At 33.7% G+C, this 21408-nt stretch overlaps 1 protein-coding gene across 2 annotated transcripts; it reads left to right on the top strand.

Annotated features, from left to right (window-relative positions):
• Positions 1 to 4224: 4224 nt before the first annotated feature.
• On the top strand, positions 4225 to 20152 carry LOC118202014 (astacin-like metalloprotease toxin 5). Of its 2 annotated transcripts, none has more exons than XM_035374174.2 (6): positions 4225 to 4368; positions 8062 to 8132; positions 8227 to 8302; positions 11508 to 11622; positions 15982 to 16160; positions 19928 to 20152. In XM_035374174.2, exons 1-6 carry the CDS (start codon positions 4317 to 4319, stop codon positions 20146 to 20148), a joined length of 714 nt encoding a protein of 237 aa, XP_035230065.1. In that variant the 5' UTR covers positions 4225 to 4316; the 3' UTR covers positions 20149 to 20152. The 2 variants fall into 2 exon arrangements, with proteins under 2 accessions (XP_035230065.1, XP_035230066.1); XM_035374175.2 differs by lacking the exon at positions 4225 to 4368 and adding an exon at positions 4651 to 4763.
• Positions 20153 to 21408: the final 1256 nt, after the last annotated feature.

The raw sequence follows: 21408 nt of genomic DNA, 5'->3' as shown, positions 1-21408 counted from the left end.
GAAAACACGACGGTACCTAGAGACACCAAATTTCGAATAACGTAGTCAGTCCTCCAACCGAACGTGGGCGCACTTAGAAGCCCGAATTTTGAATTTGTTTTATTATCTGTTTCCTATTTTGTAAAACTTTAATGAATATTTGATTAACAAACTCGACGATTTCAAAGCGAACAATGGCAACATTCTATGGAGGGGGGGGGAATATCTCCAGCCCGCGAGACTGTATACCGGAAATTCTAAAGATAGGCTCTTTTTAAATATTTTAAGATATTTCTGTTGAATTGAATTTTATGGTTTAAGTGCAAAGAGCATGATAGTTAATAAATAAATGTACATACAAAACGTTAAAAAAACGCCCTTTTGAGAGTAATATAAAACCTGAAAGCTTCAGTTTTCTTTATTTGTTATTTTTCTGTCCACTGTTTTAAATTTACTGCTGTTAGACCAAAACGGGCATTAGCCCAAACAGGCTGTTAGTCTTGAAACGAGATTTTACACTGAATCACTATAAACAACATATCACTTTTCAAACTGCTGCCACCAAATATTATCGCACATTATTATTTTTACAGAAATTAAATAATGAAGAATCTGTATGAATGTATGAACATTTTTCGCAGTGTAGATAAAACGACAGTACCTAGAGCCATCGAATTTTGAATAACGTAATCTCTACCCAATCATGGAAACCTGGAAAACCGAATTTTGAATTTCGAATTTGTTTTATTATATATTTCATATTTTTGTAAAACGTAATAAACTTTCAGATTTTATTATGCATTTATTAGTCCAAAGGGGCTTTGTTCCTTGAGGCTATTGTTTTCGTTTTCTGATTTTGCGTTGAATTACAATAAATGTCCGTTTTATTTTTCAAACTGTTGCCACCGAATGTTAGAGTCCTGTGTTATATTTGAAGAAATTAAATAATGAAAAATCTGCATAAAAGTATGTCTATTTCTCGCAATTTGATAAAACAGCGGTACATAGAGCCATCGATTTTTGAATGACGTAATCCTCCTACGGATATGTGCATATGGAAGATCAAATTTGAAATTTGGAATTCGCTTTTTTATTATTAATTTCATATTTTATAAAAGTTTAACGAGTTTTTGATTAACAAACTCAAGAATTTCAAAGAGAGCAATGGCAACACTCTACGGGGGGGGAACCTATTTTATCTCCAGCGCGCGGAACTGTGTATCGGAAATTCTAAAGATAAGCTCATTTTAAAATTATTTTGCGACATTGCTATTGAACTGAATTTTATGGTTCAGGTGCAAAAAACATGATATTTAATAAATAAAGGTAACACACAAAACGTTAAAAAACGCCCCTTTGGACGGAATTTAAAAGCCGAAACATTTCAGATTTTTTTTGGGGGGGGAGGGTTCTAGTATAGTTCTTTTTGGCTTTTTGGGGGGTTGGGGGGTTCTAGGATGATTTTGTAAAACTTTAATGAGTTTTTGATTAACAAAGTCAACGATTTGAAAGAGAGCAACGGCGAAACTGTACGAAATAAACCATTTTTATCTCCAGCGCGCGAGACTGTCTATCGAAAATTGTAAAAATATGCTGTTTCTAAATAACTGGTGATTTTGCTGTTGAACTGAATATTATGTAGCGTAAGGGCAAAAATTGTGATGTTTAATAAATAAAGTTAATACGCAAAATGTTAATAATAAAAAGGGCAAACCATTTTTGCTATCCACCTAAGAAAACTGAACACTAATATGATGAACTGGAAAAAAAAAAAAAAAAAAAAAGTAAAAAAAATATAAAAATACATGAAAAAGTTTAACAGTGCATCAGGAATTGTAAATTTTCTTAAATTAAATAAAATTTTGTGATTTCTCTGTTGAATTGTATGTTATATAAGTGTATCAAAAATGATGCTTAATAACGAAAGTAAAAAGGCAAAACAATTGGGTTAGCTGGAGTGAATGCAATAGTAGACTAAGTACACTGGGGGAAAACAGCAAGAGGGAAAACCCTTTTGGGCGACCGTTAAACCTGACATCTCTCAATTTTTTTTCTTTTTTTATTATTATTTTAATCTCAAAGCAGTATAAACTTTTCTCAAACGAGGAATTTTGACATTTCATAATTAAAACTTCACTAATTCCCGAAACTGTGATTTATGTAATCACATGTATGTAATCACATTTATGTAATCACATGTATGCTGTACGGCATTTCGGTAAATAACTTCTTTTAAATCCTAACATTAATTCTCCTTTTCAGTTTTTTGAGCATGCATTATGCATTTTAACGCTCGTCGGGACTTCGGAGATTTTATCGATTTTTCTGGATAATAGATCATCAGTTTAAATCTGGTAAGATGGCATGCAGAAATTATAAAATTAAAAATATGAAACCGTAATTTATGAAATAAAGAACAATTATGATCTAAAGGGTATCAAAATATACAACAAAAAAAGCTTAATATTTATTTGTTTACTTTATTAAATATTCTTTCAACGCGCGCGTGCGTACAGCATACATTACGCATAGTCGCAATTAGAAAATTGCAACCAGAAAACTATTTGATGTGTATTCGTGATATTTATAATGGTGAGGAATTTGATTTAAATCATATCAAAGACGGAGTACATCGAGATGAAATACTACATTTATTCAGGAATTATAAGCCGAATAAAATAAAAACATCTGCCCTGAAGATAAGGAAAGTGTTGACAGATCAACTTGCAGTTCATTGCGCGCCTGGTAGTTCCCCCTTCCCCCCGCAGAGCAGCGTGAAACTGATAAACATATTTCAGAATGGTTAGAGAATCAAAGGATATGCCTCAATCCATTTTTTGCAGCAATTCCACTTTTTGTTTGATGGACATCGAAACATGCTTTCGTTTTGTAGATCCTTTGGCAGCTCCAGAATCGGAAATTCTTTTTGGCATAATCAAAAGTTCAAGCTTACTTTTTAAAATTGCTCTAACAGTCTGCAAAAAATAACAAGCCGGATCCAATTAGAAGATTAAGGAACAACGCAATCTGCAACATTAACTGAATTGGATAAGTTTAGCCTAGCTTATACCGTCGGTTATACATTGAACGCGCATGTGTAAACGCATTATGCGCATGCGTAAAGGTATTACGAGCATGCGTGAAAGCATTATGCGTTGACGCATGCGCAGAAAGTTTGTAGCTTTGAGGTCCGGGTTATAGGCGTCCGGATTAACGACTTTTGACTGTATATGATTTAAGTTTCTTTTTAAATTCTAAAAATATAATGATAAAACTAAATGACGAATGTTCTATTTAAGGTGACCGAACTGGTTCAAGAAGCCGATATGTAAACAATCATGTAAAAAATGTAACAAACATTCAAATGTAAACAAACATCGTTAGGCTTAGCCTCACTTTAAAATTTTTGATAATTCTACAGATATTGCATGCAGATGAACTAAACGCATAAAAAATTTAACGGGAACATAAGAACAGCATAATACAGTTACTTTTAAAGCAAAACAAATGTACAATTTACTAACATAAAATAAAGAATAAAAGAACTGAGCTCACCGAGCCGGGTAACATAGTGGGCGTATTGCGGCCGATTGCAACCAAAAAGGGAGGTGCACTACATGTTATAGTAGTCCCATACACAAAATTTGAACGTTCTCAAGTTAATCGTTTTTGAGATATGGTAGATACATACATCATAAGTACGGACAGACGGTTACAAAATCTCTTCTGAATTCATTTTAAATCCATTTTACAATCCGTATTGCAAAAAAAGTGTTCTTTATTCTGCCCGTACGCACAGATGTCGCGCGAAAACATCGTTCAAATGATTCGAGAGCGCTCAAAATGGATATTTTCGTTGAAGTGCGATACCGAAATTTTTCTCGAGTACAATACTTTGTACAAGGAAGTAAAAATTAAAAACAATTCCGCGAATTTGGTTAAATTTTCTATGACAATTGTTCTTTAGTAAAAGGTGCCATATTTGCTATCTTGTTTAGCTCTATGTAACTAAGTATTTTTATTGCAAGACCTTATATACTCAATACAAAGATAAAAATTATTTTAAAATAATTGTAAAAATATTATCAGTTTTTTTTCTCATTCGTGCTCTTGCTTAAAATGGCACAAAATCACCTTTTCTGTTCTCGGATATTTAAATTATCAGAAATGGGAATAAAACTCATTGCAAAACGCAGCACTATCATTGCTATCATGATTCTAATGCATAAATCCGCTAGTTTTCCCATGAAAATATCACATCGGTAAGATAAAAGCAACACATAAGGAGACAGATTTGGTTTATTTACATTTTTATCAAGTTTTTATGAGGAAGCAGGATGAAGATTTATTTGGTTTTGCTTCTTCCTATTCTGACATGGGGTGCCTCAAGTAAGTAAATAAATTCAGATCTGTATTAAGTTTCTGTGGTTTACTAGATATTTCTTGAGGGGGAAAATGTATTGTATATAAAATTACACTTTTTGAAAAACTGTAGAAATTGGCGAAAATCGAGCAAATTATTTCAAAAAATAATTTTAGAATGTTCTGTACATTTTTAAGGTTTGTTTTAATTAACACGCTACTTTTCATGTCAGATCTTTCCTGCACTTCTTTCTGTTCGTGTACTTCACCAGAAGAGGCAAATGAGGTGAGTTTAAATAACGAGAGAAAATCGAAGTTTAAAGACAAAGAATTCTGGCAACTCAGGCTTGAAATTCTAGATTTTGATTCTTCCTGATGGAGAAGGAAAATGATGACTACAGCTTTTCATTCGTAGTTACAAGGTAGGCATCTTACCACATAAGCCAGGTTCTTAGTCTTTAACACAGTAGACTCACGATTAACTCGCGTAATACTAGTCGATGACGTCCAAATCCGAAGACAGTGAAAGCAACACTAGAAAAGGGACGAACCAGAGTTATAATTAATAGGAAAATAATATTATTAAAAGTTTACTTATACTTTCAAATTTTTTAATGTGAATGTTTTTTAATGTTAATTTCGTTATGTATGTTAAATCAGAATTCAGAACAAAAAGAGCACACTGAAATAATGTTACAAATTTGATATATACATAAATTTTAGAGAAATTATATGTGAAATTGTAGTATCTTTTGTATAACGTAACATAAAGGGCTTAAAAAAGCGAAGCTCTGCCAAAAAAACTTGATTACAGGGGTCTGTGCATTGAGGTATATAGCTGTCTCGCTAGACTGCCGAGGTGGCCGTTGTGAAAGATGGTGATGGTTTTGGCCAAGGTGGCGAGGGTTTTGGCTATTAAATATTGTCGCCAGATTTGGGAGCAACCGCCAAAAGTCATTAAACTTCGCAACATTTTGGTCCGGTCCCTGTATAACTGTTTTCCCCATGTGTAACGTGTATACGAGCCAGTTTTCCTTAGAAAGTCCTCCACGAAGGCATCCCTCCCCTTAGGCAAATAGTCCTCGAGGCTTTGTTGTGATTAAATAACCTAACCTAACTCTGTATAACTGTTATTTGTACAGCAATTGATTAGGTGTAAATGATCCCTATATGTAACTGTAACCGTATCCAGCCCATATATGGAACTTTAACTGTATATGACTTTTAGTGATTTCGCGAAATGAAAGGTACTAAAGATTTCTTAACGGCTGGGAAGAAACTGTTTAAGACCGAAAACAGCATTAGCTCCGAGTTGTTAGTTCCGAGCTGACTTCGGAGCAGTGAGATCTCCGTGAGAAATCGCCTTTTAGATGTTATTTGCATTACGTTGTGTTTAACGTTCTTAATAAATTCATGTATAACTGCTGAATGTGCTCTGTGATACCGAGCGATACGAATGCTTTAGTGGAAAGTTCCAAAACTGTAAAAAGTTTCTTTTGTGAAAATAAATTTTATCAAGCTGTCGTCGGGTCTGTATGCATGCAATCCATTATGAATTTGCACGCCCGCAAAATAAATAAATAAAAAACATTAAAAAAAATCTGAAAGGTTTCAAATTTTAAATTACGTCCAAAGGGCCTTTTTTTTTTTTTTTTTTTTTTTTTTTTTTTTTTTTTTTTTAACGTTTTGTGTGTTACCATTATTTATTAAATATCATGATCTTTGCATTTAAACCATAAAATTCAGTTCAACAGCAGTGTCGCAAAATAATTTTAAAATGAGCCTATCTTTAGAATTTCCGATACACAGTCTCACGCGCTGGAGATAAGAATGTTTTTTTTTTTTTTTTTTCTATACAATGTTGCCATTGCTCGCTTTGAAATCTTTGAGTTTGTTAATAAAAATTCGTTAAAGTTTTACAAAATATGAAATCGATAATAAAACAAATTCCAAATTGGGGCTTTCAGATGCCCATATTCGCATTAGCATTATGACATTCAAAATTGGGTGGCTCTAGGTACCGTTGTTTTATCACCAATGCTAGAAACATATATACATTTATGCAGATTCTTCATTATTGAAATATAATGCAGGACTCTAACATTTGGTGGCAACAGTTTGAAAAGCGATACGCCGTTTATAGTGATTCGACGCAAAATCTCAAAACAAAAACAATAGTCCTGCAGGGACAAAGCCCCTTTGGACTAAAAATAAATAAATAAAGATGAACATCATTTGAAATAAAATAAACTGAGTTATAAATGACATAAAAAAGCAATATTCACATATAAATTTGAGCAATATCACTTACTTTAAATTAGCGCAAAAATGACTTATAACGATTTGTTTTTAGGCAGAATTTTCCCTCCTTATAAGACATTGTGTGATCGTGATCTTATCTTGTAAAGCTTCATCCCAACTCTCAGAGTACTTTCGTCTTGTTCTTACAAGTATTTAATAATAATAATAATAATAATAATAATAAAAAAATAAAAAACTGAAATGTTTCAGATTTTAAATTACGTCCAAAGGGGCGTTTTTTAACATTTTGTGTGTTACCTTTCTTTATTAAATATCATGTTCCTCGCACTTAAACCATAAGATCCAGTGCAACAGCAATATCGCAAAATAGTTTTAAAACGAGCATATCTTTAGAATTTCCGATACAGAGACTCACGCGCTGGAGATAAAAATGTTTTTTTCTGCACAACGTTGCCATTGCTCGCTTTGAAATCCTTGAGTTTGTTAATCAAAAATTCGTCAAAATTTTAAAAAATAGGAAATCGATCATAAAACAAATTTCAAATTTCAAATTTGGTCTTCCACATGCTCATATTCGTTGGAGGATTACGTTATTCAAAATTCGATGACTCTATGTACCGTTATTTTATGACAATGTGAGAAATATACATACATTTACGCAGATTTTCATTATTTAATTTCTTCAAATATAATGCAGGACTCTAACATTTTATGGCAACAGTTTGAAAAGTGAACCGACATTTATCCGTCCGACGCAAAATGCCAAAACGAAACTAATAGTCCTTCGGGATTCAAATCCCTTTGGACTAAAAATGAAGGCCGTTACTTAGTCTCGAAATTCAAGAATGATGGCTGTGCATTGGTTTATCTTTACGATTGCACAATTTACGTTTAACGAGTGATTTAACAATGTTTACAGTTTAATTCTCAAACGTTATAACATAAACTGTTATCATTCGTGCTTTTCTACGAGTTCTTTTTTCCTTTTTGGATTTTTCGTAGACAGTTTTGTTTTACATTGATGATTTAGCAGAGATTCATTCTTTACTCAATATTCAAGAATTCTGACAAGACATGAAAATAAAAATGAAAATTTCGATTTCGGAACACCCTGCACGTACAAAAATAAAATTGAGTACACTTTTAGCACATTTAAAACATGATAGACATTCAAAGACTTGAGTGTCCATTTAAAAAAAAAAATGGTTATTTATTTCTAGGACTCCCTGTATTTTCTTCAAATCAGTTACTTTCAAAAAAACCAGAATTATCTAAAGAAATTCGTGAAGATAACTATTTTTTAATGTGCGAACGTTCCTTTAGCAAATATAATGCGAAAGGAACGTTCATAAGTTAATATAAGTGAACGTTCATCGGAATATAAGTGAACGTTCAACGGAATATAAGTGAATGCTAACTTTAGTTTGTTGAAATTAATTCAGATAATTTTACTTTTAGAGGAAGAGAGAAACCCCATGGAGAATGAAGGTCTCTTTGAGGGAGATATTATGGGCATAGATCCTGATTCAGTAAGTAATGAAGATTATACTTTTCTTCTTCAGGAACAGCTATTCCATGTAAGTTGGATATGCGTGTAAATCAATGTGCCACTGTTTTTTCTAGGATAGGAATGCTGTCCCGAGAGATTCTCAGCGATGGCCAGCTGGAGTAGTGCCCTACGAGTTGCATCGTTCTGTTTGTAAGTAGCATCAAATAACTGAAATAATTTTTACTAAGGGTTCTAAATGGTGCATTACAGAACTTAGACATGCTAGCTAGAGACGCCATGACACTCACTTGCAAAGTATTAATTTTAAGATAAATATCATTCAACATTGCGATAAATATTCTTAGCGAGTAATTGTTAAAAACATGCATTTTAATTCTACTTTTAAAAAATCTGTTGTGTACACCACATGACTTTCTTGTACAGAATATTAAATTATAAAAATATCTTGCATTTCGTTTAAACGTATTGGATTGAATTAAATCTACTTCGCCGACAGCACATAAACCACAATAGAATAAATGCATTCTTTAAAATTCACTCTATTTGTTTACCATAGCGACACTCTGGCGCTAGGTTCACTTAACAGTATTATATTTCGTTCATATTATAACTCAAAATGCACAAAATTTATATCATTTAAAGAATTATCTAATCCTTGCCACTTGTTCTATTGAAATAATATAATAAAGCTAGAACGATGTATAAAAGAAATTAAGAAAACAAAACAAAAAAAAAGAAACAGTTTTTCACAGACGATTGATTATTTCTCATTCAATTAATTCAGTTCTCACTTCGCGACAAGGCAAAAATACATAAACACCCAAAATATCTGTATTAAAAATTACGAAGTAAATCTTAAACACTTATTTCCTCGAAAAAATTCCAGAAAGGATTAAGCAAGATTTAATTGGCAATAATAAATGAAGGCGTTATCTTTGTTGTTGCGAAGCTAAGTTTCTCTAGATTGGCAACAAATCCACTACTCTGCTGTTTTAAATGTAAACAAGCAATGGCCGCCATCAGAAAAATTATTAGGCTTAGCGGCCCTTAAACAATTTTAAAATTGTTGATAATTCTAAAAATACTGAATACAGATTTACTAAAGGCATAAAAACCTTAACTGGAAGATAAGACCAACATAATTCAATCCTTTTTAAAGCAAAAAATGTACAATTTACAAACATATAAGAGTAAAGAAACTGAGATCACTGAGCCGGGTAACAGAGTGAATATATATATAAATATATTTATATACGTTTGGTGCGGCCGATTGCAACCAAAATACGAGGTGCACATTTACATGTTATAGTAGTCTTATATGCAAAATTTCAACGCTCTGAGGCTACTCGTTTTTGAGTTATGCGAGATACGTACGTACGTACATACGTTCATACAGACGCCACGAAAAATTTTCTTCAGAATTCGTTTTAAAGCAGTTTTATAATTTTTTTGGAGGAAAAGAGTCTTTTATTCTGTCCTTACGTACAGATATCTCGCAAAAACATCGTTAAATTGCATTCGATAGCGGTGAAAATGGATATTTTCGTTGAAATATGCTGCCTAAAACTTTTCGCGATTACAATACTTCTTTTTTACTTCGTACAAGGAAGTAAAAAAGTAGGCAACCACCATGGTTAGTTATGTATTGGGCCTCAAACAGCTGCTGCCTTTCAACTGTTGCCAGAACTTACATTTTGCAAGCAGCCGCCCTGTTCGATTTATTGGGGATTAGCACCGCTGGCTGAGATATCTAGAGGACAGGTTCGAATCCTCGAAATGGTTTAGATGCTTGTATAATGTTTGTGCGCTTGGGAGAACTTAAAATACCGGCTAGCAAAACGTCACCTCGAGTTATTAGGTAGTACGGAAAGAGGATCCCTCGGATCCGACGGTTTCCTTTGAATCCACCCCTCGGGATATTTTCCTTCAAATTTGGGACAGAGCTTCCCTGACGTGCCACAGGTTGCAGACGCCTGCTCTAGATCATGGCTTGTAAGACAGCTACAATGCTAATAAAAATAAGTACTAAATGAAAATAATTACTATAATATATAAACAATAAAATTATATCGAAGAGTTAATTTATGTGGATTGCAAAAGTTGTAATGTTCTAATATCTTGCTTTCTTATTGCGAAAACATTTATGAAAAATATTGTTGTTGGTAAATGTTGCTAACCAAGCAAGAAAACTGCACATTGCTGTTGTTATGTTATAAGGTATTTTCTCCCGCCTCCCTAGCGTGACTTCGTGATGTAGTGGTTCTGCACGCTGGGCCGGTATTCCAGAGGTCCGTGGTTCGATTCCCAGCGAAGGCGTTTGCTCAATTTTCATCTCTCTGGCTTTTCCAATTAACCTAAGGACTCTACAGTGGCGCCCAAACTGAAAGGGTGATGGATGATGATTCTCCTCACCCGGGATTTGGCGATTGGGTCCCCTAAAAACCCCAGTCGCCCTTTAATAGGGGGAATATATAAGGTATTTCTCCAGCCTTCCTAGCGTGCCTTCGTGGTGTAGTGGTCAGCACACAGAGCCGGTATTTCAGAGGTCAGTGGTTCGATTCCCGGCGAAGGCGATAGCTAATTTTTCAATCTCTCTTGCTTCCAATTAACTTAATGTCTCTACAGTGTAACTGAAATGAGTTGTTGACACACAACAATCAACTGAAGTGAAATTAGTTTATTGGTACTAATCGTTGCAAAAACAATATTATCTGCACCTTTTTGTTATCTTTTAATTTGAAGGAAAGAATACGTACTCTGCTTACGAATACGTACTCTGCTTACAATTCGAAATACATATTCTTCAAATGACATGTTTGTGTACAAAGAGGGTGTATGAATGTATAGCGTAGTACGCCATATTCGGACCTACGCGAATGAAGAGGAGAGAAAATAGTTCACTGTATGCGAAATCGTGTTTTTAGCAGTCGACTCGTTCTTAAAGTTGACCCGTATGAAAGTACTGCTGTATTATTTTTAAAAGAAGTAATAATATGCCTCTATGCAGTCTTCCTTCAGTGAAATTCGTAAAAATAATAATAATCTGAAAGTTTTCAGATTTTATTTACGAAATATAATAGTCTTCGCACATTAACCACAAAATTCACTTCAACAACAATATCATAAAACATTTAAAAAGAGGATATCTTTAGAATTTCCGATACACAGTCTCGCGCTGGAAATAATTCTTCTCCCCCCTCCCCGTAGAGTGTTGCCATTGCTCGCTTTGAAATCGTCGAGTTTGTTAATCAAAAATTCGTTAAAGTTTTACCAAATATGAAAATTACGAAAATCATATTGTGATTGATAAAATTTGTTATATAAATAAGAAAAATTAGTTAATGAGATGGATGTTTATTGACTGCTTTGATGATTTTTACAACGCATGTTGCAGTTGACATAAAAGATAAAATAGCGGAAGCCATGCAGCACATTCAAGAAAGGTCCTGTATACGGTTTGTACGCAGAACGAACGAGAAGGATTACATCAAGATATACAGCGGCAATGGGTATGAAGCCATACTCTTCTAACTCATAATGATTATGTACAAGGTATAGTTCAATCTCATCTGACAAAAAATAGAACGAAATAAGCAAACTTTATGGTACGAGCGGAAATGGTTGCTTTGAAGTAGGTACTACAGGGCACTGTTGAGAGGTCTGTAAAGCGTTCTGCTAGCGTAATTCGTCCTTTCTCGTGCGGTTTCGAGTAGTATGTATAACTACATGAACGCGAAGCTCGCCGGCGGCCTAAAACGGGGCAGTTATTCAAAGGAAGCACAGAAAGGATCCAAGTACCTCTTTTCGAATATCTGCTCCGTTTCTGTCCTCTTCCCCATAGATAGAATGCTTGTTGGTGAGCTCTGCTTTCGTGAAGCGATACATGCCGCTTGAAATCCGCACGGGGAATAACGATTTACGTTGGGTGATCGCTTTTACCTACCGAATAACAGCACCCTGTAACACTTCAAGTCACCATTTTTATATATATGTTTCATCTCAAAATCTGCTTATTTTATCCTCTCTACAGCTTTGCCAAATATTTTTGAATTACTCTGTATACATGTGTCTGATATTATTCTTTTATTTTTTATTTGTCCTTTAAAAGTCAATAAACTGTTTCATGTATGTCTGTACATTTCAGTATGGATTTTTTTCCAGTTTTATTTTTAAGGGCATTAAAATTTTAACAGAGCATTAATCGGTAAACATGCCAACATTTTTGTATATGATATACAGGAGTCTTACTATGCACTCTTGCTGACAGGATTGTTTTAATATTATTTACGTCTTTTAAAGTTAGACGTAGGAAATGAAGGTTAAGCTAATAATTTAAAGTAAAAATCTGAAACATTACGCCCAAAGGAGCGTTTTTTAACGTTTCGTGAATTATCTTTATTTATTAAATATCATGTTCTTCGCATCTAAACCATAAATTCAGTTCAACAGCAATATCGCAAAATACTTTTAAATTGAGCCTATCTTTAGAATTTCCGACACACAGTCGCGCGCGTTGGAGATAAAAATGTTTTCTTTTCCTTACATGTTGCCATTACTCTCTTTTAAATCGTTGAGTTTGTTAATCAAAAATTCGTTAAAGTTTTACAAAAAATGAAATAGATAATAAAACAAATTCCAAGTTTGGGCTTCCAGATGGCCCGGCCCATATTCGGGTCGAAACGTACGTTATTTAAAATTGGATGGCTCTAGGTGCCGTTCTTTTATTACAATGCGAGAAACATGCATACATTTCTGCAGATTCTTCATTATTTAATTTCTTTAAATTTAATACAGGTCTATAATATTTGGTGGTAATAATATGAAAAGTGAACTGACATTTCAGCGCAAAATGCCAAAACGAAATTAATAGTCCTTCTGAAAAAAGAAAAGAAAAGCAGCGTATGGTTGTCTCTTGTTTATTTGACAAGTTATGGAAGCAAAGTGTTTTCTAAAGCCTGAAATTATCGCATTGGGAATCTAAATTTGTTGTAAATACCCTGTGATTTGGTTTCCAAAAGCATACTGAGGCATTAACTATAACTTTCGAAAACTATATTTACAAAAATGCGGTAAAATAACCGAATTATTTAAATTTACCAGAACATAACAAAACCATTCCTTAGAGTGGATTACGCCACAAATATATGACTTGTGGACTAATTGCAAACGGAAACGGCTAACAGATAGATCATCGTGAAGAGAAATCCGTCGAAAAGCGAAGGAATCTTACATATCAAGCATATTTTAATATACAATTAAATTTTTACGATGCGGGCAATAAAATTACTACACTAATTGTAAACAACTGTCTTCTGTTTTATTAACTATAATTTTTTTTAATTTGTTCTGGCCTATTAAATACATATTTCCTTTTGCTTAATTAATATTACGATTCTCCTATGGGCCTGGCTTCAGCATTTTCGCGCTCTAGCTATCGGTCTGATTTACAGCTCATATATATATTAAACATATTGATAATTCAAAGTTAAATATATCTTTTTCATTTATCATTTATGAAAAAAATTAGCTTGCACCGTCCGAAAATCTACACCTTATGCTGCTGTCTTTGTCTTAATCTCATCATTTAATTCACTCTTCAAACTAAATCTCTGAAATCTTCTTTCATTAACATTCTAGCAACACACAGACTCACAAGAGTTAATCTCAGCACCATAATTTCTCGAAATTCTTTTCCTATTTACTTTCCTCCCCATGCTAAATCTTGTTACTATATTTAAAAAGATTCGCTCTTCTCACTATTCTCTTGTGTAGAAATTCAGTTATTTGAAAACTGTAGTGATACGGATGTCTTTTATTCAGCAGCCATTTTTTTTTAATCCCAAAGAAGAGGGACCTATATCAGTTGCCTTCGAAATCAATGGAGTTTTAAGTAAAATCTATGCTAATCCGATTTTACGTTTCAAATAGGCGTCTGTATCTCCCACCTATATTTGAAACTACCAAAAATTGCTATTGTAAAAGGTCTTTCTTTCTTATGCTCCTTGATAAAATTTCGTAAATTTTTTATCTTATTCTTATGAAAAACATCTTCATGTTAAAAGTAATCGTGATAACTCTCACTGTTATCTCCTTTTTTCCCCCTTTTATAATTACAAAACTGCTCGTATTCCGTTACAGTTCAGTATTCAGATTACTTTTTATCTCCTATCAATAAAATTCGTTATTCGGTCTTTCAAAAAACTCTGTTTCATGTTTTATATCTTGGAAGATCTGTAGAATTTGTTGACAATGTAATTCACCATACATAGGCCAAGTTAAGAAAGCATTAATGTTTCTCAGTAAAGAGAATGAATCTATGCCCCAAAACAAAAAAGCAAGCAAAATTTCCATAAGAAAGTATTGTTGAGCTCTCAACCATTTGTCTAAATTTTTCTGTTAGAATTCTTCTCGAGACTTATTCTGTTAGAGAGTTATATTTCCTTAAAGACTTCCATATTCGCTAAAATCTTACAAATTTAGTTCATGATTTATATTCGAATCTAGTTTTTTCAGAGCTTATGAAAATTTTTGATTTCGTTTTTCTTTCCTTCGTTTTATTCTATAAGCAGTATTAGGACTGGTATTTTCTGTTATCTGTATTTTCTGTATTAGGACTGGTATTTTCTGTTATCTGTATTTTCTGTATTAGGACTGGTATATTTCTTATTTTGCCTACTTAAGTGACGCTATTTCCGCCCTGCCCCGTGCAGAAGATTTTTGCTTTGAGAAGAGAAGAGAGACCCTATACCATCTTCTTTCGAAATTCAATCTATTTTTCTGTAAACTTGTAAGGATTATGTTAATTTTATTAACAGTTAAATTTTAAGTTGAAGTTTCTTTCCTGTCAAATTCTTAACTTCAACTTACTACTTCCAGCCAGAACGTAGTTTTGGAATCACTCTGAATACTTAATGAGAAGGAACGGTATTTAAACCGCGAAGTCTACTTACAGAGTTAGAGAGAATCAGAGTTTCTGATTTGCGCTCGTCTGCCTTTTGGCTGCTCTCTCTCTCAAAGCTGTTATTACGCTCGGCCGTACTCAAGCCCTTGATAAGCTTCATAGTCAAATAGAGTTAAGGGGCCAACTCGATTAGAATCTTGATAGCATCGGTTATATCTCTTTAGTTAATCTTAGTTATAGTTTAATTTTGAGTCTCTTAAGTTCAAGCCCAAGTGTCGGCTTTTATTGTACACTCCAAGACGGAGTTTTTTTTAAATCTTATTGGAACAATCAAGGGTTAGTTACCCTTCCTTCTTGTTGTTTCTTGTTGTACGAACTTAAGCGATTATTTGCTAACTAGTTCTTAAGATTCGTCACTTTCTACAGTAATTGAGAAATACACTAGTGAGAATCTTACAAACTAAAGTCTACCTAGGACTGAATTTTGACTTTTTTCGAAACCAATAAGTTTTATGTGTTTGAATTCTGGCTTTCCTTCTTCAAAACTCGCGGACTCAGATCTGAAGAGATTATGCATAGTTCGACGGATTCAAAAAAATAAATCAACTATCAAGCAGAGTTAGATTAAGATTGTTTGGAGCTCTGAACACAGCAATTTTGCAAGGACATCATAGAACACATAAATTCTCTAGATGGCAGGAAAAAAAGCAATAAAAGGGTCCTTTTTCTCTACCATCAACTTCTCGAGGCTACCAGGTCATTATTGCATTCTTGGACAAAAGGAAAGGGGATGAAGTTGGGAAAATTTATATACTATCACTTATAAAGCGCTGAAATTCTTTGGCCGTGATAGAGTCATTGAAATCTGTCAGATCAGGAAGGTAAGCAACAATAAGAGTGTCCAGTGTAACGTCATGTATCAAGGTTCTAAAATTTCTCCCTATTTCTTATTGGTAATGTCTTCCAGGTGTTGGTCTTTCTGGGGTCGAATGGAGATTGGAGAGCAGGAGTTATCCTTGGGCTACGGTTGTGAATATCTTGCAACAATAGTTCACGAGCTCATGCATGCCATAGGATTTGAGCATGAACATAATCGTTCGGATAGAGATGATTACCTTTATATCAATTGGTATAACATTCCTAAAGGTAAGTATGTAAAACCTAAAGCTGAAAACTTTCTTCAATTTTTTTCAATTCGAATAAATTTATTTTAAATGTCCAGAAACATTCCTGTCACTTCTCGAAAGCACAAATATATTAATGTCTTAAACGCGTTACTGCTTAGGAAAGCATAAGAATTGACTGAAACTGTTTTATGAGAAACTTTCAAATATAAACAAGAACTTTGATGCTTTGCTTTTCTAAGGAATTCAGTAAGATTATGACTTTTTAGAACTCTTTAGAGACTCTTAGAAGAAAGCGTTTCAGACATTTAGATTCTTGAGTAACCAAAGTGCCATTTTGTATCAGATTTATTCAAGACTTAACAATTAGTTTGGAGGTGAGTGTTTTAGCCTAGAGCAGGATTCACGAACTTTTAAAATTTTACCACTTAATAAGAACTACTTAAATAAGAATAAAATATATATGCACCATCACATTCCAATGTATTTACCAAAAGGGCGCCATTTTATATACATTTTGAACATTCGTTTAAATCTTGTTTTTGACAACTGTACCACCAAAAATAAAGTATTGTAATTTGTTATTTGGTAGTACATATACTATAGGTTAAGAAACTCTGATCTAGAGTATATGATTGGAGCAAATCTTTTAAAGAAAGCAGGATGTGGGTTGAAGATAAACCATGTGAGTCTTAACCGATCAAGAGAAGCTATTGCTGTTGCACTAGTTTGGTTCCAGTGGAGAATCACCGTCAGAGAACTTGCTAAGGAACTTAAAATAATCGTTGTCACTGTAAAACATTAATTAAAGATTGTCTTAAATTTATCATAGTTCTAGGTAGTTTCCCAATCTTTTGATGTCTGAGAAAGAAGAAAGTGGTTGCAGTCATACAACTTTTCAACATTTTGAGAAGGAAAGAGATCTGTTTTCAGATCTGTGAGTGCATTATTTCATTATGATAGAACGAACAAGCATGCAATGGCAAAGAAATACCAATGTAATGAGGAGGTTTGTGTTTCTGTACTACAATGGCTCAACAAATGCTCATAACTTTTCTGCGATTAACAAGCCTCCTGGACATTGTAACAGTAGAGGTGACTATATATAAAAACAGAATCGTTTCATTCTATTCGGTAAAAAAACTTTAGCTGATAATTTCCTGTTTATATCCGAACGTCCCTCGTATTTTCAAGTGACAATGCAATTGACGTCAGTGCAAACGACGACAATGCAATTCCGTGACAATACAATTGACGTCAGTGCAAACGACGACAATGCAATTCCGTGACAATACAATTGACGTCAGTGCAAACGACGACAATGCAATTCCGTGACAATGCAATGGTCGTCTTTCTCACAGATACTTAAAAGCAGGTTAAGATTATCGTGAGTAAAAATCTGTAAATTTAATAATTCTACACCGCAAATATAATGCGCTAACAGTAGAGTTAATACGAATGAATTAATTAAACACTATATGCATTTAAGAATGCGTCTACTATTTCTTATTTATTGGTACGCTTACTTCCAAAATAGTGAAAAAAACTTTCCCAAATAGTGTTTAAAAAAAAAATTTTAGGACTTCTTGAAGTAAAATTTAAAATTCCAAGAAGATATATATATATATATTAATTGCAATCAGAAAACTTTCGCTTACCATCCAAACAGCTCAAAGAGTTTACCGTTAAAGTTTCAAAAGGTTAAATTTCTTTAAAAAATACACAGACTGCAGAATGAAAAGAAATTGAAGGCTGATTTTAGTGTGCAGACATCTCATTAATGCTTGTAACAATTTACAAGTATAATGAATTTCCTTCCCTTACCGCACGCCTTCATTGTGTAAGTGGAAATCACGTCCTGCTGGCAATCAGGAGGTACGAATCAGGAGTACGAATCACGGAGGAAAATCACTGCTAAATTTCCATGCTTTATGTTGCACGTTGGGAGGTCTGGAGTTCGAATCCTGAAATAATACACATTTTTCTTGTTTCCTGTTTCGAGAAATCTAATGACTCCACAAATGTTCAGCTAAGTATTTATAACAGGCCCACTAACTGTATCCTTCGGGGAATACTGAAAACATAATTTGAAATGTTAAAATTTTAAGGTCAATTGTCAGACTTTGGCTGAAGATTTTCATTGTCCACAATAAGATCCTCTGAATCACGCTGTTAACATTAAGCATACCGCCCTAAATGAGCCATCTTGATTCATGACAATGGGGAATCCCATGCGGCGCGAATAATCCAGCAGATGATTAGAGAATGAGGTCTGGATGGTTTGTTCCATTTATCCTATATTCAACAGACATTTCTCCAACATCTTATCATACACTCCGATTTCTACAGCACTTTTGTGATAAACATCATTCCGAAATATCGACCAGGTCAATAAAGTCTCATGAGTGTTTTTGCATCCAAGCTCCCAATAATTTGTAAAGAGAATATTGAACATCTGATTCCAAGCAGGTGAATCGTTGTTGATATTACTACGTTTTTTCCTCTGTCGTTTCACAACGACATAGCTTTGCGATACATTTGATCTATAGGGTCGGCACTGTGCCACGGATCGGTAAAATCTTCGTTTCAAGGAAATACGAGATTAAAATTTTTGCATGCGCATGGCTTTGGGGACAGTCGTGTTATGTCTTCTACATAATATTTCGTTTAAATGCATCTCTTTTTTTTATGGCAATGTAAAAAAATTAGAAAAAAATAACCTACAAGATTTATAAAACTGAAAAAGTTGTAATATCCTAGCTAAAATAGAGTTCCTTGAAAGCTAGAATACTAAAGAACTAAGTAGAGACTGTTCGCTGAGTTCTTGTATATAAGTAACAAGCCCGGAGAAGGGTTAAAATACCCTTTTATTCTAACTCAATCTAACAGATGGCCCCTCTCGGGCGTACAAGAAGCCTCCACTTGGGCTCTAACTCGAAAATCTAATGCTAAATAAAATTAACCAGCCGAAGTTGCACGGAATCAAACTTGCGTAGTTGGCTCTTACTTATGCATCACCGGCGTAAAGTAGCAGACACGCATTATGTACGGGCGTAGAATAGCAAACTTAAACTAATAGCAACAACGGTGGCTGAAAGGCAGAACACGCTCTCCTACTGAAGTAACTCATAGACCTCAGCTTAACTACTCATTTCTACCTTATTTGCATAAAGCGTAATACTTAAAACTCATTCTGGTAGGAAACGTAGTTAGGAAATTAGAAGGTAAAGAAAATGCTTGTTCCAAAATAAAAATAACTGTTAGGAAAGTAAAGTAAAGCCCTAAAAAGTAAAACTACGGATTTCGTGTTTTTTGCATAATGGCCAATGATACATTTATAAAGATTAAAAACAAGTTTGCATTCCCTTCCTCAAATGTTTTTTATTAGTTGGACTGAGCCTATTACTGATGCGACGGAAATTAGCTATCTCACATATTCAAATCAATCTGTTAAAAATAATTTACAAGTGATATTAATAACTAATAACTCATTATATTTGATAAACAAGTTTAAAGTCTAGCTTTATATTTTCAGAAAAAAGTATAAATGTTGATGGAACTCAATTTCTTTGATGTTTCTTTACATTTCAAAATTTCATTTTTAAATTTTTCTTTTTTTAATAAGTGTAAAACCTTTTAGCAATAAGCAATGCTTAGCACATAATTTTAAACAATGAGAATATGTTCTGAACTTAGCATTTTAATTTTTTGTTGTAACTAAAATTTGATGATTCACTATTAAATTATTTAAGATGATGATTGTTTACAAGTATTATTAATTTATTTCAGATAAACATCATAATTTCAAGAAATTAGAACCACTTGAAAACAGGCTGTTATCAGATTTTGATTTTGACTCCATAATGCTCTATGGCTCTTCGGCTTTTAGCAGCAAGAAGTACTTGAAAAGCATGGAGGCTAAAGATGGAAGGGCTTTGAAAGAAGTCCATGATAAACCCGGCCTTTCCGAATCTGATATTCAGAGAATAAAGTTATTGTATAACTGTTGATAAATATGTTCAATGTGTCCTTTTTTCTTATACAAAAAGTTGTATATTTGTCTGAAATGTGAACAACGGAAGTTACCGTTGCAAAACTTGAGAAGAATTTGCTATCTCCGTTTTCAATGTCTTTTATCTAATCGATTAGGGAAATTCACACGAGAGGTATTTGCCTAAAAGCAAGTAATGCTTTTCATGGAGGATTTTCTAGGGCAGCTGTTCTCAAACTTTTTGCGCCACGGCACTTATCTGGCCAAAAACATTTCGCAGCAAGCACTCTTACTCTTAAAGTGCTTTGAATACAAAAAGAAGGAAAAGAAACGGTGCAATTTTATCTTTCATTTGTTTTCAGTGTTATGAATGAAATTGTTTGGATAAATTTTTCGTAATTTCCTTTATGTTCCTAAGAAATTTAGTTCATTTTACCCTCAAATCACTTGACCCAGAAAGTTTCTCCTGTATTTATTTTTTAATATATAAGTGTATATTGAGAATGCAGACTCACGGAGATAAATTGAAGTAAAGCGCACAAGTTTGTTCACTGCCAGCCTTGCTAACAACATCGAACATTGTTTTCTGAATTACACCTGCATCCAGAACTCTTCTTGGCCTCCTTCGCGGTATTCCTGTTTTCAGCTGCTATCTTCGCTGATCGAAGTCAGATTGTGAAGAATTTTATTCGTCATTCCAGTAAGTTTATGTTTCGAGTCGCAGGAAAACGGGTTCATCATCCAGCTGTATATGTCATCAATGTCTGGAAAATAATCAACTATGCTTTGTTTTAAACTTTGTAATTGGGCAATAACAATATCGAGGAAAGTTGGTTTGAAAGTTGATCTCATTTATTTTGACAAATTCTTGCAATCAAAAGAAGTCTGTTTCTACTCTCAACACACGTTTTAAAAAGTGTAATTATTTTACGCAAGACTCTTACTTTTTTCTAATTCTACTCATCCTTTTCCTTGAAGAAATGTGTGGTTTCATTTAGTTTTTCAAAGATATTGGATAGGTATCCCAATTTAAACAGCCAATCGACATCAGTTTATGTTGAATAAAAGACTTCTCTGTAAATCTGATCACCAGCACATCTTTTAATTCAAACAGTGTAGCTGATTTTTTCCCCTTTGATAGCCACCGCAATTCTGTCTGCAGCAAGCTTTTAACTTTTATGTATTTTCATGCCTTCCTTAATAATTGTACAATTTTTAGCCGACTTTTCTTGATTACTACCATGGCATGGCATATGCTCGCCGCATCCGGTTTGAGAAC

This window comes from Stegodyphus dumicola, chromosome 8 (genome assembly GCF_044657685.1).
Source record: "Stegodyphus dumicola isolate Sdum_Otavi_A_Nest chromosome 8, ASM4465768v1".
Lineage (NCBI taxonomy): Eukaryota > Metazoa > Arthropoda > Arachnida > Araneae > Eresidae > Stegodyphus > Stegodyphus dumicola.
The sequence above is the reverse complement of the archived record's forward strand: the minus strand, read 5'-3'. Positions and strand labels throughout refer to the sequence as shown.